The sequence below is a fragment of the Pyrus communis genome, chromosome 5, assembly GCF_963583255.1.
Source record: "Pyrus communis chromosome 5, drPyrComm1.1, whole genome shotgun sequence".
Taxonomy (NCBI): Eukaryota; Viridiplantae; Streptophyta; class Magnoliopsida; order Rosales; family Rosaceae; genus Pyrus; species Pyrus communis.
The window spans coordinates 29,810,514-29,826,582 of record NC_084807.1 but is presented as its reverse complement, the minus strand read 5'-3'; the positions used below and the strand labels follow the sequence as shown (position 1 = coordinate 29,826,582).

At 39.2% G+C, this 16,069-nt stretch overlaps 3 protein-coding genes across 4 annotated transcripts; 1 reads left to right on the top strand and 2 right to left on the bottom strand.

Moving 5' to 3' along the window:
• Window positions 1–1,033: 1,033 nt before the first annotated feature.
• On the bottom strand, window positions 1,034–1,968 carry LOC137733186 (putative gamma-glutamylcyclotransferase At3g02910). The gene has a single exon (XM_068472344.1). The coding sequence runs from the start codon at window positions 1,776–1,778 to the stop codon at window positions 1,164–1,166; it is 615 nt and encodes a 204-aa protein (XP_068328445.1). The 5' UTR covers window positions 1,779–1,968; the 3' UTR covers window positions 1,034–1,163.
• A 6,891-nt stretch (window positions 1,969–8,859) lies between these two features.
• Window positions 8,860–11,926, bottom strand: LOC137734913 (uncharacterized). The gene is made up of 5 exons (XM_068474234.1): window positions 11,441–11,926; window positions 10,625–10,887; window positions 10,253–10,370; window positions 9,885–10,093; window positions 8,860–9,433 (listed from the first exon to the last, which is right to left on the bottom strand). Exons 1-5 carry the CDS (start codon window positions 11,906–11,908, stop codon window positions 8,980–8,982), a joined length of 1,512 nt encoding a protein of 503 aa, XP_068330335.1. The 5' UTR covers window positions 11,909–11,926; the 3' UTR covers window positions 8,860–8,979.
• Window positions 11,927–12,309: 383 nt separating this feature from the next.
• On the top strand, window positions 12,310–16,067 carry LOC137733897 (V-type proton ATPase subunit H-like). 2 transcript variants are annotated; one of them, XM_068473111.1, is made up of 12 exons: window positions 12,310–12,382; window positions 12,538–12,615; window positions 12,758–12,883; window positions 13,110–13,212; window positions 13,294–13,366; window positions 13,474–13,539; window positions 13,636–13,753; window positions 13,947–14,108; window positions 14,193–14,318; window positions 14,465–14,590; window positions 14,798–14,977; window positions 15,516–16,067. In XM_068473111.1, exons 2-12 carry the CDS (start codon window positions 12,586–12,588, stop codon window positions 15,762–15,764), a joined length of 1,359 nt encoding a protein of 452 aa, XP_068329212.1. In that variant the 5' UTR covers window positions 12,310–12,382; window positions 12,538–12,585; the 3' UTR covers window positions 15,765–16,067. The 2 variants fall into 2 exon arrangements, with proteins under 2 accessions (XP_068329212.1, XP_068329211.1); XM_068473110.1 differs by lacking the exon at window positions 12,310–12,382 and having other exon boundaries at window positions 12,389–12,615.
• Window positions 16,068–16,069: the final 2 nt, after the last annotated feature.

Here is a 16,069-nt window from a genome sequence, read left to right as displayed (position 1 = left end):
CAATCGTCATCCGGTTTTATAAAGTCAGTCATTCCGAATGCTTCTCCGTTTCCTCTTTTCCTCTCATTTCTGTCGATGCTAATGATCCTAGGCTCCTAGCTGCCCCTTGAGCTCTAGCCCCCTCAACGGCCGTCGGCCGGCCGTTTAATTAATTAGTTGTTTACAGTTTTTACTGGATGAATACAATAGTACTGGTACAGGTACTCACCCCTAATCCAACAGCAACAAGACCAACGAAGACGACGGTTGGATCCCTTTTCAAGCTTAGCTTCCTTCCAAGGAGCCCCATCCAGTAGAAAATCCACACGAGAGGAAGCTAGCGAGGGGGAGACTAGGACTCGTCGTACTAATACCAGAAATCGATTGCAGAAGAAACAGAAACAATACAATCACATGAATCAAAAGATATATACTCCAATGCTTGCCGGCCAATGCGCATTCATTCAATTGAGAGAATATTGTTGACGCCTTTCAAGCAACGATGCCATGCCTTAACCTTAGGTGCACCAGTGACTCAGAGATGGAGCCAGAAATTTCTTCTAGTAGGGGCAACCGAAAACAACTGAATGACAGAATAAGAGCACTATTGCTCATATAATATTTGAGATGGAGTATATGTAGAATGAATGTATGTTGGATATTAGATACATATATTTTCTTCAAAGATAACCTGTGTATATTATATAATTGTAGTCTGCAACTAAACAAACGAATTACTGGGGGGTGGATAGGCTTGGTAAACCTATCCCACATCGGCCACACGAGGGTCGAGTCCTGGCCTTATATATCCATTCGCAACCTTGTTGGTTACCAAGACGCGTTTTGTGGACAAACCCGGAGGGGTGGCAGGCGCTGACTTCGGCTGAGTACCGGTCCACAGGAACAAAGCCGTGCGGTAGCCCTGCCTTCGGGCCAGGGAATGCCAAAGCGGACAATATCTTGGTAACGGCGGGTTCGGATGTGACAATTTGGTCTTCCCCAATGAGCCTTAGAAAAACAAAGGAAAATTTTATTTAAATCAATATTCCTTTTTTACACTTAACTTAAATTTTAAATATTACTTTTCTTTTTTATTATATTACATAATTACCATCCAGTAATTTCCGGTCCATGCAGTGACTACTACCACTAAAAAAAGGAAAGGAAAATGCAAGCATTACAATTCAATTCAAATTCAATGCGTCTAATTCATTGCAAGTCAATGGATCCGATGAATCTGATGGTTCGTCGGAGGCGGCGGACACAAACAGTTGAATGTGGTTGAGAAAGGTGAGATGCTGCGGCCTTTCATTGCGCTTCACGTACCCACGCGCCTCATTCTCCGAATACGCGCTCAAACCCCTCCTCCCGTTCTTCATCCACAGCTCCCTTGCGTAGCTGCTGTGCGCAAAATACGCCTCCGCTTCCTCCGCCTCCCCCTCCTCCAGGACCACCAGCTTTATGGGCAGCCTCTCGTAGTGACCGCGACTCGTGCCCTCCAACTCATCCATGCGAGCCAGCCCGCCACTCGACACGCCGTACAACTCCCCCGTTACCCGTTCACCCGATCCTGGCAGGTTGAGGAGAAATGGCACCTGGTAGGGCCCGCACACCAGCGGAAAGTTTTCTTGGGTTCGGTAGCTGCCCAAGAATACGGCGTCTCCGCTTCTCATCAGCTCCTCCATTAAGGCGTGGTTCCCAAACCCCCGCTTTAGGGTGCCGTACGTGAAAACCACGCTCCTCCTCGGCGGCGTTGTTATACCTGTACCTGTGGTTCCCTCATCGGCGGCAGCAACCATCTTCTTCCGCTTTTCCTCTTCTCCTTCTTTCAAAATTAAATCAAATCAAACTAAACTTGCAAGAGAAATAAGAGAGAATGCCAAGACGACAGTGATATGTATATAAATAAATAAATTTATATAAAACTTTAAGAGCCAATCGATAGCAGAGGGAGGTGGGCGGGTGGAACTTGGAATTCGAAAGCGAAAGGCCAATCGGCCAATCGTAGAAGTGAAAATTTAGAAATGAGGAATGACTTTGTTTTGGTATTTATAATATTAAGTACACTAAATTTATAGATTAAATTTACAAATTAAATGCTCTGTTTTCAAAAAAATAAAAATAAACACGTTAATCAATAGTAATAATTTACAAAATTTGATTTGCAAGTTTAAGCTCTCTTACCTTGACTTTACATTTACTAGCATTTGCCTACACACTTTGTGTGTATGAATACATTTTTTTAGAAATGAGAAGGAGAAAGGGAGAGAGAGAGAGAGAGAATGTGGTAGGAGTTGGAGGTTTTTGTTTTTGATTTTTTTGATTTATATTTTTTTAAAATATTGGAGGTTTTTAACATCATTTGTGAAATTTGGACCTGTGAAAAACACTAAAATTTGGACTTGTGAAATTACATTATTGCCCTTTTTTTTTTTTTTTTTAATTTTTGTGATAGAAGACTAAGTAATATTTTCACCATCTTTTGATTGAAAAAAAGGATTTCATTAATTAATAGAAATAGGACAAGGATTGTCTGCCCTCCCACTTCCGGTGCCCTCCTGTTTTGTGTGGTCATGTTTAAGTCACGTCAACATTTTATATTAATTTTTTTATAGAGATAATAAGACAAAAATGAATAGTAATATAAAATGTTGACGTGTCTTAACCGTGACTACACAAACAGGAAAGCACGTGAGGACATCGAAAGTTGGAGGGCAGACAATCCTTGTCCATGGAAATAACCACATTTACCTTTATCCCATTATTTGTTTTCTTTATTGGGATTATCCTATTTATTTATTTATTGTTGGTCTTGGACTCAACAAATTAGGGATTATCCTAGGCATTCTTACATCTTAGCTATTCATCGTGTATTGTGCAGTTAGAAATCTTTTGAATTTTTTATTTAAAATTAAACAAAAATAGTAGCTGACGAAAACTGATCGCACGATACACAATGATCAGCTATGACAAAGTGGATCCAGAGAGGATCCTCTTCCGCAAATTAGGATCAAATGACTCAAGTGAACTGTGAAACCATTGACATTGAGAATTTGAGAGGGGATAACGCCGACACCAATGCTATAGAATAGATCCTACTCTAGAATACAAGATACCGATTGTTCCTAGTAGAGGTAGGCACATTTCGGTCAGGTTGGTTATTCAGCTGGAACTCGGCAACGAACCGACGGAATAGAAAAAAGTCAGTTAAATAGGCCAGTGAAGTCCACGAGTGGTGAAGTACTAAAAGACATTGGAGATGACATATACTAAGAGAGAAAATTTTTAAGGGTAAATTACACTTTCATACCTCAAGTTTGGGGTCTATTTCAATTCCTTACAATATCTTTAAAACATTTCACTTTCATACCTTAAGTACTATTTTATTTCAAAATAATACCTCTGTTACATTTTCCATCCATTGATCTGTTAAATGCTGACGTGTATATGCCACGTGGCAAATAAAATATTTTTTAAAAAACCTGAATTTTATCAAAAAAAGAAAAAAAATTGAAAAAAAAAGGGTAAATTACACTTTCATACCTCATATTTGAGGTTTATTTCAATTCCTTACAACATCTTTAAAACATTTCACTTTCATACTTTAAGTACTATTTTATTTCAAAATAATACATTCGTTACATTTTTCATCCATTAATCTGTTAAATGTTGACGTGGCTGCCACATACATGCCACGTGCCTGCCAAATGTCTGCCACGTGGCAAATAAAATATTTTTTAAATTTTTTTTAAAAAACCTGAATTTTCTCAAAAAAAAAAAAAAAAAAAAAAAGAAGAAACCAATGCCTTCCCTCATCCCCCCCCCCTAAAAAAAAGCAACCCTACTCCAGAACCCAAAAACCTGCAACAAGAAGAAGAAGAAGAAGAAGAGGGAGGAATAAAAAATAAAAAAAAGCCCCAGTTCCTCCCACCTGAGCCTTCACTTTCTCCTATCCCCCATCACCCCTCCCAAAAATCCCCCATCACCCACAAAAATTCCACCCGAGATTAGGTGGATCTACCACAAAACCAGTCCAAAAATCATCTCAACCTCAAAGTATTTTCAAAACGCACCCATACTGAAAATCACGAGATCCTGACTCGAGGGGGGCGGCGAAGGTTGCGTGGCGCCGGGGGGGTGGGGGAGGGATAGTGGGTTTCAATTTTTTTTTATGAGAAAATTCAGGTTTTAAAAAAAAAAAAAAAATTATTTGCCATGTGGCAGACATTTGGCAGCCACGTTAGCATTTAACAGATCAATGGATGAAAAATGTAACAGATGTATTATTTTGAAATAAAATAGTACTTAAGGTTTGAAAGTGAAATGTTTTGAAGATGTTGTAAGGAATTGAAATAGACCCCAAACCTGAGGTATGAAAGTGTAATTTACCTTTTTTTTTCTTTTTTGGGTAAAGTACAAAAAACTACCTCAACTATTGGGGTCATGACAATTTCATATCTCATCTTTTAAAATTGACAATATCATACCGCATCTTACGAATTTGTGATAATGTCATACCTCCGTCAAATTTTCTGTTAGTTTTTCTGTTAAATGCTGACGTGGCAAAAGACTGGGACCACTTTCTATTAAAAAATTATTAAAAACTAAAAAAAATATTTAATATTTTTTAAATATTAAAATAATAAATAAAAGTAAAATTAAAAAAAAAATGTAAAGTACAAAAAACTACCTCAACTATTGGAGTCACGACAGTTTCATACCTCATCTTTTAAAATTGACAATGTCATATCGCATCTTACGAATTTGTGACAATGTCATACCTTCGTCAATTTTTCTATTAGTTTTTCTGTAAAGTGCTAACGTGGCTTGATTCGTGATCTACTTTCTATTAAAAAATTATTAAAAACTAAAAAATAATTATTTAATATTTTTTAAATATTAAAATAATAATAAAAAGCATAAAAAATAATAAATAAAAAAACTCTCATTTCGTCCCTCCCCTCCCCCCTCCTCCCTCCTCTCTTCTCTCCCCATTTTCATCTTCTTCCCCCACCTGCAAATCCCAACCAAAAAAAAAAAAAAAAATTTCTAATTTGTCTTCCACACCCACACCCACACCCTCACTCACACTCACACTCTTCTCCCTCCTGCAACCTAGAAAGAAAAAAAAAAAAAAAAAAACCCAGATCTCGTCGGTAGGAAGATGGGTGCGCAAAGAAGGTGGAAGATGGATGCGGAAGGGGATGTGGAGAATGGATGAAAGTGGTGGATTTGGGGTTTGATGGGTTTTCAAAAAAAAAATATTTTTTTTCCTTCTTCCCCAGGGGAGTTGATGGTTTAAAAAAAAAAAAAATATTCCTTCCTCTTTTTTTTCCTCTTCTCCTTCTTCTTCCTCCTTCTCATTCTCCTTCTCCTTCTCCTTCTTCTTCTTCCGTAGGGGGGTGTTGATGGGTTTTCAAATTTGTTTTTTATTTTTTCTTCCTCTTCTTCTTCTTCCTCCTTCTCCTTCTCCCTTCTTCTTCTTCCGCGCCGGCAGAGGGGAATTTTTTTTTTTTTTCTTTCCTTCCTCCTTTTTTTCCTCTTCTTCTTCTTCTTCCTCCTCCTCCTCCTCTTTCTTCTTCTTGTTCTTTTGCAGGGGGTTGTTGGGTTTTCAAAATTTTTTTATTTTTTTTATTTTTTTGGGTTTGCAGGTGGGGGGAAGAAAATGAAGATGGGGAGAAGAAAGGAGGGGGGAGGGACAAACTGATGTTTTTTTTTTTCTCTGCTTTTTATTATTATTTTAATATTTAAAAAATATTAAATAATTGTTTTTTAGTTTTTAATAATTTTTTAATAGAATGTATGTGTCACAACCCGTCCCGGAATTTTAATTCCGAGGACGTGAAGTTATGAAAATGCCTTTAAACGGGACTAAGGGGCGTAAAATATGTTGTAACTTGATGATTTGGGGATTGGGTAGGATCCCACCTCCCTCAAATCTCTCCCTCATTCCCGTGCCTTGTCTCTCTCTCTCTCTCCTCCCTCACAAATCTCTCATTCACTCTCCGTTCTCTCTCTCCTTCGAACTCACACGGACCACCCATAAACCACCCTAAAACTATACCAACGAAGGATCTAAGACCACCATCGTACTCCTGAGGACCACACGAACACGATGGTACCAATTTCAGGTGAGTTTCACTTCGGAAAACATGGATTTCAATTTCACTGTGCGTGTGCACTGTTCATGCACACGTAAAACTTGATGTTTTCTGGGATTTTGAAGCTTGTAGGAAGCTTGGTGAGGTCCTAAGGAAGCTCGGAGTGCTTCATTTGAAGGATTTGGACGTCGGGATCACGAACTGTAAGTTTGGCCGAATTTTCGTATTTTTGGAAAAGTTTGATTCCGTTGTTTTTAGGCCATAAAACTAGTCCAACGTGGTAGATTATGATTAGGGCTTCATTTTGGTATAGATTACGTGAAAAATGGACGTAAGAACAAGGAGAACGACAAGTTCAAAGTTTGGCCGGAGCTTTCGGGGCTTTTTCCGGCGAATCCACGGCGAGTTAGGGGTCGAGGAAGGTATGGATGTGTTCGTCTCGTCAATACCTTCATTTTGATATATAGTACGTCGAAAATGGTTAAGAAATGAAGAAATTATGACACTTTGAAGTTTACCCAGAAATTCCGGCAAAACACCCACCGCCGGTGAAACCAGTCCGGCGACGCGAGGAAGAAGACGCGCGCGTGGGCAGCGCATGGGGGCGCGTGAGAGCTCCAAATTGAGTTCTGAAAATTGTCACGCGTTCGTGACGTCGTGTAGATTACCGTGGTATATTCATACACCCAAATTGAGCAACGTATGAGAAAGTTATGGACAAATGTTTGGTGTATGTGCGTTAAATAACGTCAATTTGGTTACTGTTTGTATAGGTGAAAATTATACAGAAGAAGAATGTAACCAATCTAGGGGAGGCTCAGGGACCTACGAGACGTCGATGTGATCTGTGAGTGGGCAATTATTTTTCAGTATATATATACGTATGCTTGACGTATTTTAAAAGAAATACGAATTAAATATCCTGTCATCTATGCATCATATTTTAATATGTGCATTACCATAATTATGCATACTGTTGCATGGTGCTGAGGAGGCCCAGGTAAGCTACGATTGAAATACTATCATCACATGCATTAGTAGTGACATACATTTATATATGTGTATTTGGTGCTGTGGACGTACAGGTAAGTGCCAGGTAAGTGGTATTCATGTTTGTATTCAGTAGTAGCTTGAGATGCTTAGAGAGCTCATAATCTGCACCCCCGGTGTTAGTGCTCCCGCCCGAGGCCAGGGCACAGCCTTCACGTGTATGTTCACCAGCACCGCATGCTCGCCTTGGATCCAAGTTAGGTGCAAGCCTGTCGTACAGACCACATTAGGTGGTTCCGACTTGTAGGTGACCGGCGATTTAGCGCACAGCTTCACGTGATCGTAGCACTAGAGCATATATATATATATATTACACTCAGCCTGTCGTACAGACCACGTTAGGTGGTTCCGACTCGTGTGCAAATTCAGTTATTGAGTTGAGATTGGAGCTCTAGATGCAGCCGTACAGGTCACGTTAGGTGACTCCCGGCTGCTAGATTATATGTTATTGATGTGAATTACGCTTGAGCACTTACATTTCATTATGAGGCTTTGACATGACACATTCTTGAGCATGATTGATATATCTTTGAGCATGATTGGCATATCTATACATACGTATATATGTTATTTTCTGGGAAATTATACTTGTTTTACGGCGAGGGGTTAGTATATGCAAAAGAGAAAAGAAGGTTTTGAATACGTTCGTTTTGCTGACCCACTCAACTTTGTTTTGCGCCCCTCCAGGTTCAAGATTTGCAAAGGTGTGGTGACTACGAGGAAATTCAACGGAGTTCTGACAGAATGGACCAAATAAGGACTCACCTTCGGGTGTTTCATTTTAGAAGTAGTATATTTTAAAGCTTCCGAACTGTGCAAATGGTTACGTCACTCTCACGTGACGGCCAGCATGCCCTCCTTCGGGACGGGGTGTGTCAGTATGTCCCAAATCAAGCCACGACAGCACTTAACAGAAAAACTAATAGAAAAATTGACGGAGATATGACATTGTCACAAATTTGTAAGATGCGGTATGACATTGTCAATTTTAAAAGATGAGGTATGAAACTGTCGTGACCTCAATAGTTGAGGTAGTTTTTTGTACTTTACCCTTTTTTTTTTTAATTTTACTTTTAATTACTATTTTAATATTTAAAAAATATTAAATATTTTTTTTAGTTTTTAATAATTTTTTAATAGAAAGTGGTCCCCGTCTCTTGCCACGTTATCATTTAACAGAAAAACTAACAGAAAAATTGATAGAGGTATGACATTGTCACAAATTCGTAAGATGCATTATGACATTGTCAATTTTAAAAGATGAGGTATGAAACTGTCATGACCCCAATAGTTGAGGTAGTTTTTTGTACTTTACCCTTCTTTTTTTGAGAAAATTCAGGTTTTTAAAAAAAAATTAAAAAATATTTTATTTGCCACGTGACATATATGTGGCAGCCACGTCAGCATTTAACAGATCAATGGATGAAAAATGTAATGGAGGTATTATTTTGAAATAAAATAGTACTTAAGGCATGAAAGTGAAATGTTTTAAAGATGTTGTAAGGAATTGAAATAGATCCCAAACCTGAGATATGAAAGTGTACTTTACTCAATTTTTAAACGTGTGATACAATCTTGGAGGCAATGCAGGGTACTATATATAAGTCACCAGGAGCAAGATGGAAGATTAGTTAGGTGGCGGCCACAAAAACTCATACAATTACAAAGGTAAGCTTAGGTTAAGTGATTAGGGTTTCTGTCAAAAGTGCCTGGAGTTATAAATTAAAAGTTTTGCTTCCAATAGAGCTTTGCATTGCACCATAATGTTATACAATAAAATGTACAAATATGAACAACGAATACATTTCACAAAAGAATTTTGCGAAATCAACAAAGGGTCCTAATTAAATTAGAAGCTGGATAAACGATCTGATTCAATGTCTGATCTAATGCGGGAACTATCAACATGGCATGCAAATGATTCTGCCAACTCTACTGCATCTTGAACCCTAAGTCGTGTGCCCTGCTGCCCCACCACTGTGGCTGCAACCCTTGCCGCTAGTGTACCTATTCCTTTCAAATCTGACACTCCTCGTAGAATACCATACAAAATTCCAGACGCATATGCATCTCCAGCACCACAAGTGTCCACTGGTACACATGGAGAAGGAGGAATATATACAGCTTCTCCTTTTACACCAATGTAAGACCCTCTTGGTCCATCCGTAACTGATGCCAGGGGAACAAAATGGCTCAGATACCTTGTAGCTGAAACGGGGCTCTCCTTTGAGGAAAAATGGCAGAATGCTCTTGCTTCGTCACTGTTTGCAAAAACAATGTCGGCATAGTTTCCAACAATTTCCCTGTATAAAGTTAAAATCACGTAAATCATTGTTCACTCCACGAATGTATACCAGAACACTCCCAAGTCCCAAATATCATAACCACCATCCATGCATCCTACATGTCACAAATGGTGTAGTATTGACAAAACCAAACGTCCAATATTACAACCCTCTTTATCAATTATACTGCTAAGGAATTCATACACCAGTCTCAGATGAGGACATGAATTCTTTCCAATACCTTACACACAGGGACCCACAAGAACAATGATGGTAACTTATCATCAAGTTTCTAATGCCTCCATTATTTTAAAACTTTATTCCCTATATGCAATATAACAGAAATCATACCATTGCATTCAGTTTGTGTTAAAGCATGAGAGCCACCACAATACATGGCTTATTGAATAAAGTTTGAATGTCATATATAAAATGTACAAGTATCATGCCGTAAACAAATTAACAATACCAGAAATCATCATAGTGTCTCTCAATGCAGGAGACATCTGATGCTGTAACTGCAACCAGGGCACCGCTCTTGCGTGCTACTTCACATGCTTTTGTAATTGTTTTGATTGTATCAGGTAGTTCGAATAAATAACCCTCGACTACAAATATTTTTGTATTGCAAACTGTGCTAGCCAAGCATGGATCATAATTAACAGTTGAAGATGTACCCTGGGACCAATAAAACAGGCATATTAGGGCCTAATTTGATTTACCTCATAAAAGGGATACATGAATAAATCATATATACTGATGAAAGAATTAACAGCAAGAAAAGAACGTAAGTGTCAGTAATATCGTAAAGCTTTTAGTCATCAAAACATATTTGACCTGATATGCAAGCATTGTACGCTGGGCATCTGAAGTTGTGAGAACTATCACCGTCCCTGTTGTCCCATCCTTGATAGGTTCAGAAAGAAAATGCAAATTTGCACGACGTAACTTGGTCCTATACATACGTTGTGAAAGATTCTAAATTTTGTCAGATCACTCAACAAAATATTAAAGAACCTATAGAACAGTAACCAAATAGTTGAAATTTAAATACAAGCTGAGTGCCAACGACTGATATGGCAACCTTCAGTTATGTGATAGTTGCTGTATTACAGGAGATTTCAAAAGAAGAAGATAGGATTGATCCCTGTATTGTAGTGATAATCAAAAAGCAAAAACCCTACTGAATTATGGTTGTAAGAGCCTGACCTGTAAAAATCACCCAATGGATCACTCCCGACACTCCCTGCCATAGCTACATTCAAGGTAGAGCCTGCAATGGAGCCACTACCAAGCCTTGCCAAGGCCACTAAAGTGTTGGAAAGAGACCCACCAGCAGCAGCCTTATAGCTACAACCATCCATAGCTCTCAAAACTCTACCTCTCTCTTCATGATTCACAAGCTTCCTTGTTCCCTTTTCCAATCCCAATTTCTCCAGGAACTCGTCATCAACAGTCCCAGAAAAGTCGACCTAGGAAGACATCATAACAAATGCAAGAATTAGTTTATATCATTCCATACCAAATTAACATCTTTGCACACTTAGGTCAGCTCAGTACGAAGTACCACTCTAATTCCATTAGAAACTTGAACAGCATAAGCTACAAGATTCAAAATACAATTTTCAGGTCCACCCCTTAATTTGCTTGGCTACAACAGGGCCTGGGGTGCAGGTAAACGCAGCTCTTATGAAAGCGATTTGCAAATAAAGGCAAAGAGTATTGAAATAATAGTAATCAGTTTTTTGTGAGCCCTAATTCAAATGACGTATGTGCCTTGTGTGATTTGAAAACAGAAGACTGAAATTACAATCCTTGTTGTTTCTGTTTGGTTAAATGAATGCTGTCATAAATCAAATATCAAACAAAGGGCGGCTGGTTGTTTCCTGATTTCGATTGTTTTCCTAAAACTGAAGCAAAGCAGCAGCATTGTAATTTGTAATTTGTAATTTGTAATTCGTAATTCGTAACCGGAACACAGAATTAAGCAAGCAAGGAAGCATTGAAAGACAAGAGTAAAATTACCATGGCTTGTCCCAGGCCCAAAACGTCCCATCTATCAGGCGACCCAAAATCCCCGTCGGCGTATTCTTCTTCCTCCTCATCAGTATCAGCAGAAGGACTTTCATCTTCATCATCGTCATCAGCGCTCTCAAAGTGATCAGGTGAGTGAGCTCTAAAGCTACAGCAGCAGGAGGAGGAGGAGGAGGAGGAGGCACTGAGAAATCCACGTGGCCCTCTGGTCATGGTTGCGGTTGCGGGGGTGTGATGGAGAAAAGCAAAGGCGGCAGAGGAGCTGGAGGAGGAGGAAGTAACTCTATTTTTTGAAGAAGGACGCGATGGATAAGGCGCGGGGGGAGTGGAAGGGGGGTATAAAAAGACAGAAATGCGAGGGGAATGTGGAGAAGAGAGTGGTGGAGAGCAGCCCAGGGTCAGGGCCGCACTCGTGGCGCCGATTATGTGCGGAGGAGAAACAACAACCGATACAGACATCCTCGCTCTCTCGCTCGCTCGCTCGCTCGCTCCTCTCTCTCTCTCTCTATCTATCTATCTACTTCTATCGAAATTTTCAAGCACTCGTGCCTCCTATTTGGAAGACCCCTTCAACCGCAACTTCTTCAACTTGTTTTTCATTCCGTTCAATCCGTCAAATCTTCTAATCTTTTCAACTTTCCTTACATCTTTTTCCATTTATTTTATTTTATGTTTCTTATCATTTTTTGTTTCATAATTTGATTATTATTTGTACTTGGGTTGGGTTCGGCTACTATCCAGTTCACTCATCCCCTGGCATTTTTAGCTTCGGCCCAACCCATTAGTCCATCTCCATAATATGGTAAAGACAAAAGTACTTACTACGTTTCGCGGTCCCATAGGGCCACGTATACAAAATAAACGTAATTGCTTCGCTCTCTCGCGAGTCCATACGATACGAAGCCACGGATAGACAGAGAGAGACACAGAGAGGTGAGCCCCCGGCCGATCCAGAATTTTAGTGTCAATTACCACTTACATTTGATACTTTCGCATTGTTTCAATTCATCTTGCTGTAATCAATAACTGAAATTGTGGAGTAAATCTGTCTGATGCATCGATCTGGCTGTTTATTTCTCCATCTCTAGGTGCTCGAACTGTTGAAATTCTGAACTTGATTTTGTGTAATTAGAGCAATGGACCATGCTGAGCTCACCACCGAACAGGTTCGTCCTACTTCCGATCACTTGTTGCCGTACTTTCCATGGGAATTGGGAATTACAATTCGCAAATCTCATCTTTGGATCTGTCTGTTTTGTTTTGTTTTGTCGATGAAGCTGTTTGATTTCCCATTTTTTCCTTGTCAAGGTTTTGAATAGGGACATCCCATGGGAGACTTACATGACCACTAAACTCATCACTGGAACCTGCCTTCAGCTCTTGAGGCGCTACGATAAAAGATCCGAGAGCTACAGATCACAGCTTCTCGATGATGTAATTCCGCCCACTGCTCCTTCCTTGTCTGTTTTACTTTTGCTTTTCTTTATTTGTACATTCATCCCACATCCATGTTGCTCGATGCTGCCTGGCTTCATTCCATGCTTTGCTTTTCCTTAATCTTAGTGGAGATATCTTCTGGATTGGCTGAAAAAGATTGATTTTTCTTTGTCTTCTGGTTTGTTTCTCACAATGATGTTGGCAAGCTGTTCAAATGTGGCAGGATGGCCCTGCTTATGTTCAAATGTTCGTTGGCATTTTACGTGATATTTTCAAGGAAGAAACGGTGGAGTATGTCCTTGCTTTAATTGATGAAGTGCTTACAGGTACCAAATCGGAACATCTTGTGGATTAAAGATTGCGCGCCTTTTCATAAATCCATAACCTTTTCTCTTTTCTATTTTTAGCTAACCCAAAAAGAGCAAGATTGTTCCATGATAGTAGTCTTGTTGATAAAGATATCTATGAGCCTTTCTTGAGGTCAGCACATATTTACCAATTCTGTGACACCCTAAGTAATCGTTTTGTCTGTGCAAAGAAAACAAAAAAAAAAAAAAAAAAAAACAAACCACCGCGTTTCTTTTCAGGTTGCTCTGGAAGAGTAATTGGTTCATACAAGAGAAGAGCTGTAAGATACTTGCTTTAATAGTGAGGTACTCAAACATGACACACATCTAAAGTGAAATTCAAATATTTAAAGAATCAATAGAGTGCAGTTTATTTTCATTAATGTTTCTCTTTTAATATAGTGCCAGGCCAAAACTCCAAGATGGCTCTTCTGCAAATGGAGAAGCCTCAAATTCAAAGAGAAAAATAACTACTATTGATGATGTATTGAAAGGATTGGTGGAATGGCTGTGTGCACAGGTATGCTTTCAGCTTGGGGTTACACGTTCTGCGAAATGCAATAGAGTACTTTAAAAGTTGTCGGACCAGTGATTTCCACATTTCCTCAAATTTAATCAATTATTCTGTTGATATCGCAGCTATCGCTTAGTGGTTATCATTTTGGATGATATTGGTTGTCTAAACATGCTTCTTATGGTATATGTAATTGCAGTTGAAGAAGCCTTCCCATCCCAGTCGTGGTATCCCAACTGCCATCAATTGCCTTGCAACCTTACTAAAGGAACCTGTAGTTAGATCTTCCTTTGTTCAATTAGATGGGGTGAAGTTGCTTGTTCCCTTAATTTCTCCAGCTTCCACCCAACAATCTATTCAGGTAACTCTTATTGTAGACAGCTTCCATATTAGTTTCTTGACTTTGTGATTTTCTTTTTTTGACAATATATTTTGTTTCAAACAGCTTCTTTATGAAACATGTCTATGCATCTGGCTCTTATCTTATTATGAACCTGCAATCGAGTACTTGGCTACTTCTAGAGCTCTACCACGACTGATAGAAGTTGTCAAGAGTTCCACGAAGGAGAAGGTGAGGATCTTGCCTTCCGGGATGCTATATTGTTTCATTCAAGATTAATTTGTGTATACTTGTCCGTGTTAAACTTGTCCTTATAACAGAGGTGTACATGTAAATGCATCTTTTATTTGTAATATGGGTTTGGTTATTTGTGGTAGGTTGTCAGAGTTGTTGTTTTGACCCTGAGGAACTTGCTCTCAAAAGGGACGTTTGGTGCTCAAATGGTGGACCTTGGACTGCCACAAATCGTTCAGAGTTTGAAAGCACAAGCATGGAGTGATGAGGTGAAAAACCGAGAGACTGTATGCTTCTTTTGATAGTCTGCATTTTATGTGGTCGGACCAAAAGGACAGCATTCAGACTAACTTGGTATAACAAGTTAAATGAAAGGAACCAACTTGCTCGTGGAGCTATTGTTGTTCTTGTACATGCGTTCTTTTAAATTATAAATCATTGGTGCGGTTTCCCTAATGAAATGAAGTTTCTTGTAGGATCTCCTGGAGGGATTAAATCAACTGGAAGAAGGTATGAAGGATAACATCAAGAAATTAAGTTCTTTTGACAAGTATAAGCAAGAAGTCCTCCTTGGTCATCTTGACTGGTCACCCATGCACAAGGATCCAATATTCTGGCGAGAGAATATTACCAATTTTGAAGAGAACGACTTTCAGGTACTATTTTGTTTCTTGCCCAAGATTTCTCTCTTCTAATTTGCTAGTGTTTCTCCTTTTATGGAAGAAATTAGATTATTTGCTTAATGGCTGGTGTTGTATACTTTATTTCTGGGTTCTATTGGGATTAGTTAATTCAGTGGGGCTGAACTAATCCTTGAAATTATTTGTCCCATAAGATGTGTCTCCGATGTTGTGTTGTTATTAATCGCAATAGGGTATCTGTCATGAGTCCTCGGTTTATAGCTAAAACTTGGTAGTAGCTACTTTGAGCGTGCACACAGAGACCCATGCTAATGCATATGGGATTATGGTTACTGGACTACTCAAGGTGTTTCATGTGTTTTGTTAGTTTTTCCTGGATAGCTTTGTTTTCTGAGACACTGTTGGATTACATTCCATGGAAAAGTGGTAGTGAATTGGGTCCATTTACTTGGTTCTAAAGGCAGTATTAAATTATATGCAGAAAGTAATTGCAGATCTTTTGAAGAAACTCGTGGCTCTCGTAGAACTAATGATGCATGACCTTGTCTTGCAGATTCTTAGAGTCCTGATTACTATCTTGGACACATCCAGTGATCCTAGGGCTTTGGCCGTAGCCTGCTTTGATATCTCACAGTTTGTCCAGCAGCATCCGGCTGGAAGAGTCATAGTGACGGACCTCAAGGCCAAGGAACGCGTGATGAAACTGATGGATCATGAGAGTGCCGAGGTCACCAAAAATGCCCTGCTATGTATCCAAAGGCTTTTCCTAGGTGCCAAGTATGCGAGCTTTTTGCAGGCTTAGAGATGCATTCCTTTGAATGGCGGAGCAATGAGGCAGCGTTTTAGTCTAAATGGTATTGTCCTCCAAAAGAGATGTTTATGAAGGAAGGGCAGGGGTGTCTCTGTCACAGTAGTAGTAGTGGTTTACATTTTTATGTGTTTGAGTACTACATTTTATAGGGCTGTCTGGTTATTTGAAAATTCATTTGTTGCTGTGTTTTTTTAGCTTTCTTGGTTGGTACTTGGTACTGAGCTATAGACTAAAATAAATTCCATCTGTAACCCTGCTGGGGAAATAAAATAAACTCTCTGTATTCAGCAGTCATG

Bases quoted from the DNA above. Each gene is read 5' to 3' on its own strand.
- LOC137733897 (XM_068473111.1), top strand. From the start codon at position 12,586: ATGGACCATGCTGAGCTCACCACCGAACAG. The intron at 13,367-13,473 runs GTCAGCACATAT...GTTTCTTTTCAG, and splicing joins ATCTATGAGCCTTTCTTGAG to GTTGCTCTGGAAGAGTAATT. The intron at 13,540-13,635 runs GTACTCAAACAT...CTTTTAATATAG, and splicing joins ATACTTGCTTTAATAGTGAG to TGCCAGGCCAAAACTCCAAG.
- LOC137734913 (XM_068474234.1), bottom strand. From the start codon at position 11,908: ATGTCTGTATCGGTTGTTGTTTCTCCTCCGCACATAATCGGCGCCACG. The intron at 10,888-11,440 runs GTAATTTTACTC...ATGTCTTCCTAG, and splicing joins TGGGCCTGGGACAAGCCATG to GTCGACTTTTCTGGGACTGT. The intron at 10,094-10,252 runs GTCAAATATGTT...TATTGGTCCCAG, and splicing joins GTACAATGCTTGCATATCAG to GGTACATCTTCAACTGTTAA.
- LOC137733186 (XM_068472344.1), bottom strand. From the start codon at position 1,778: ATGGTTGCTGCCGCCGATGAGGGAACCACAGGTACAGGTATAACAACG.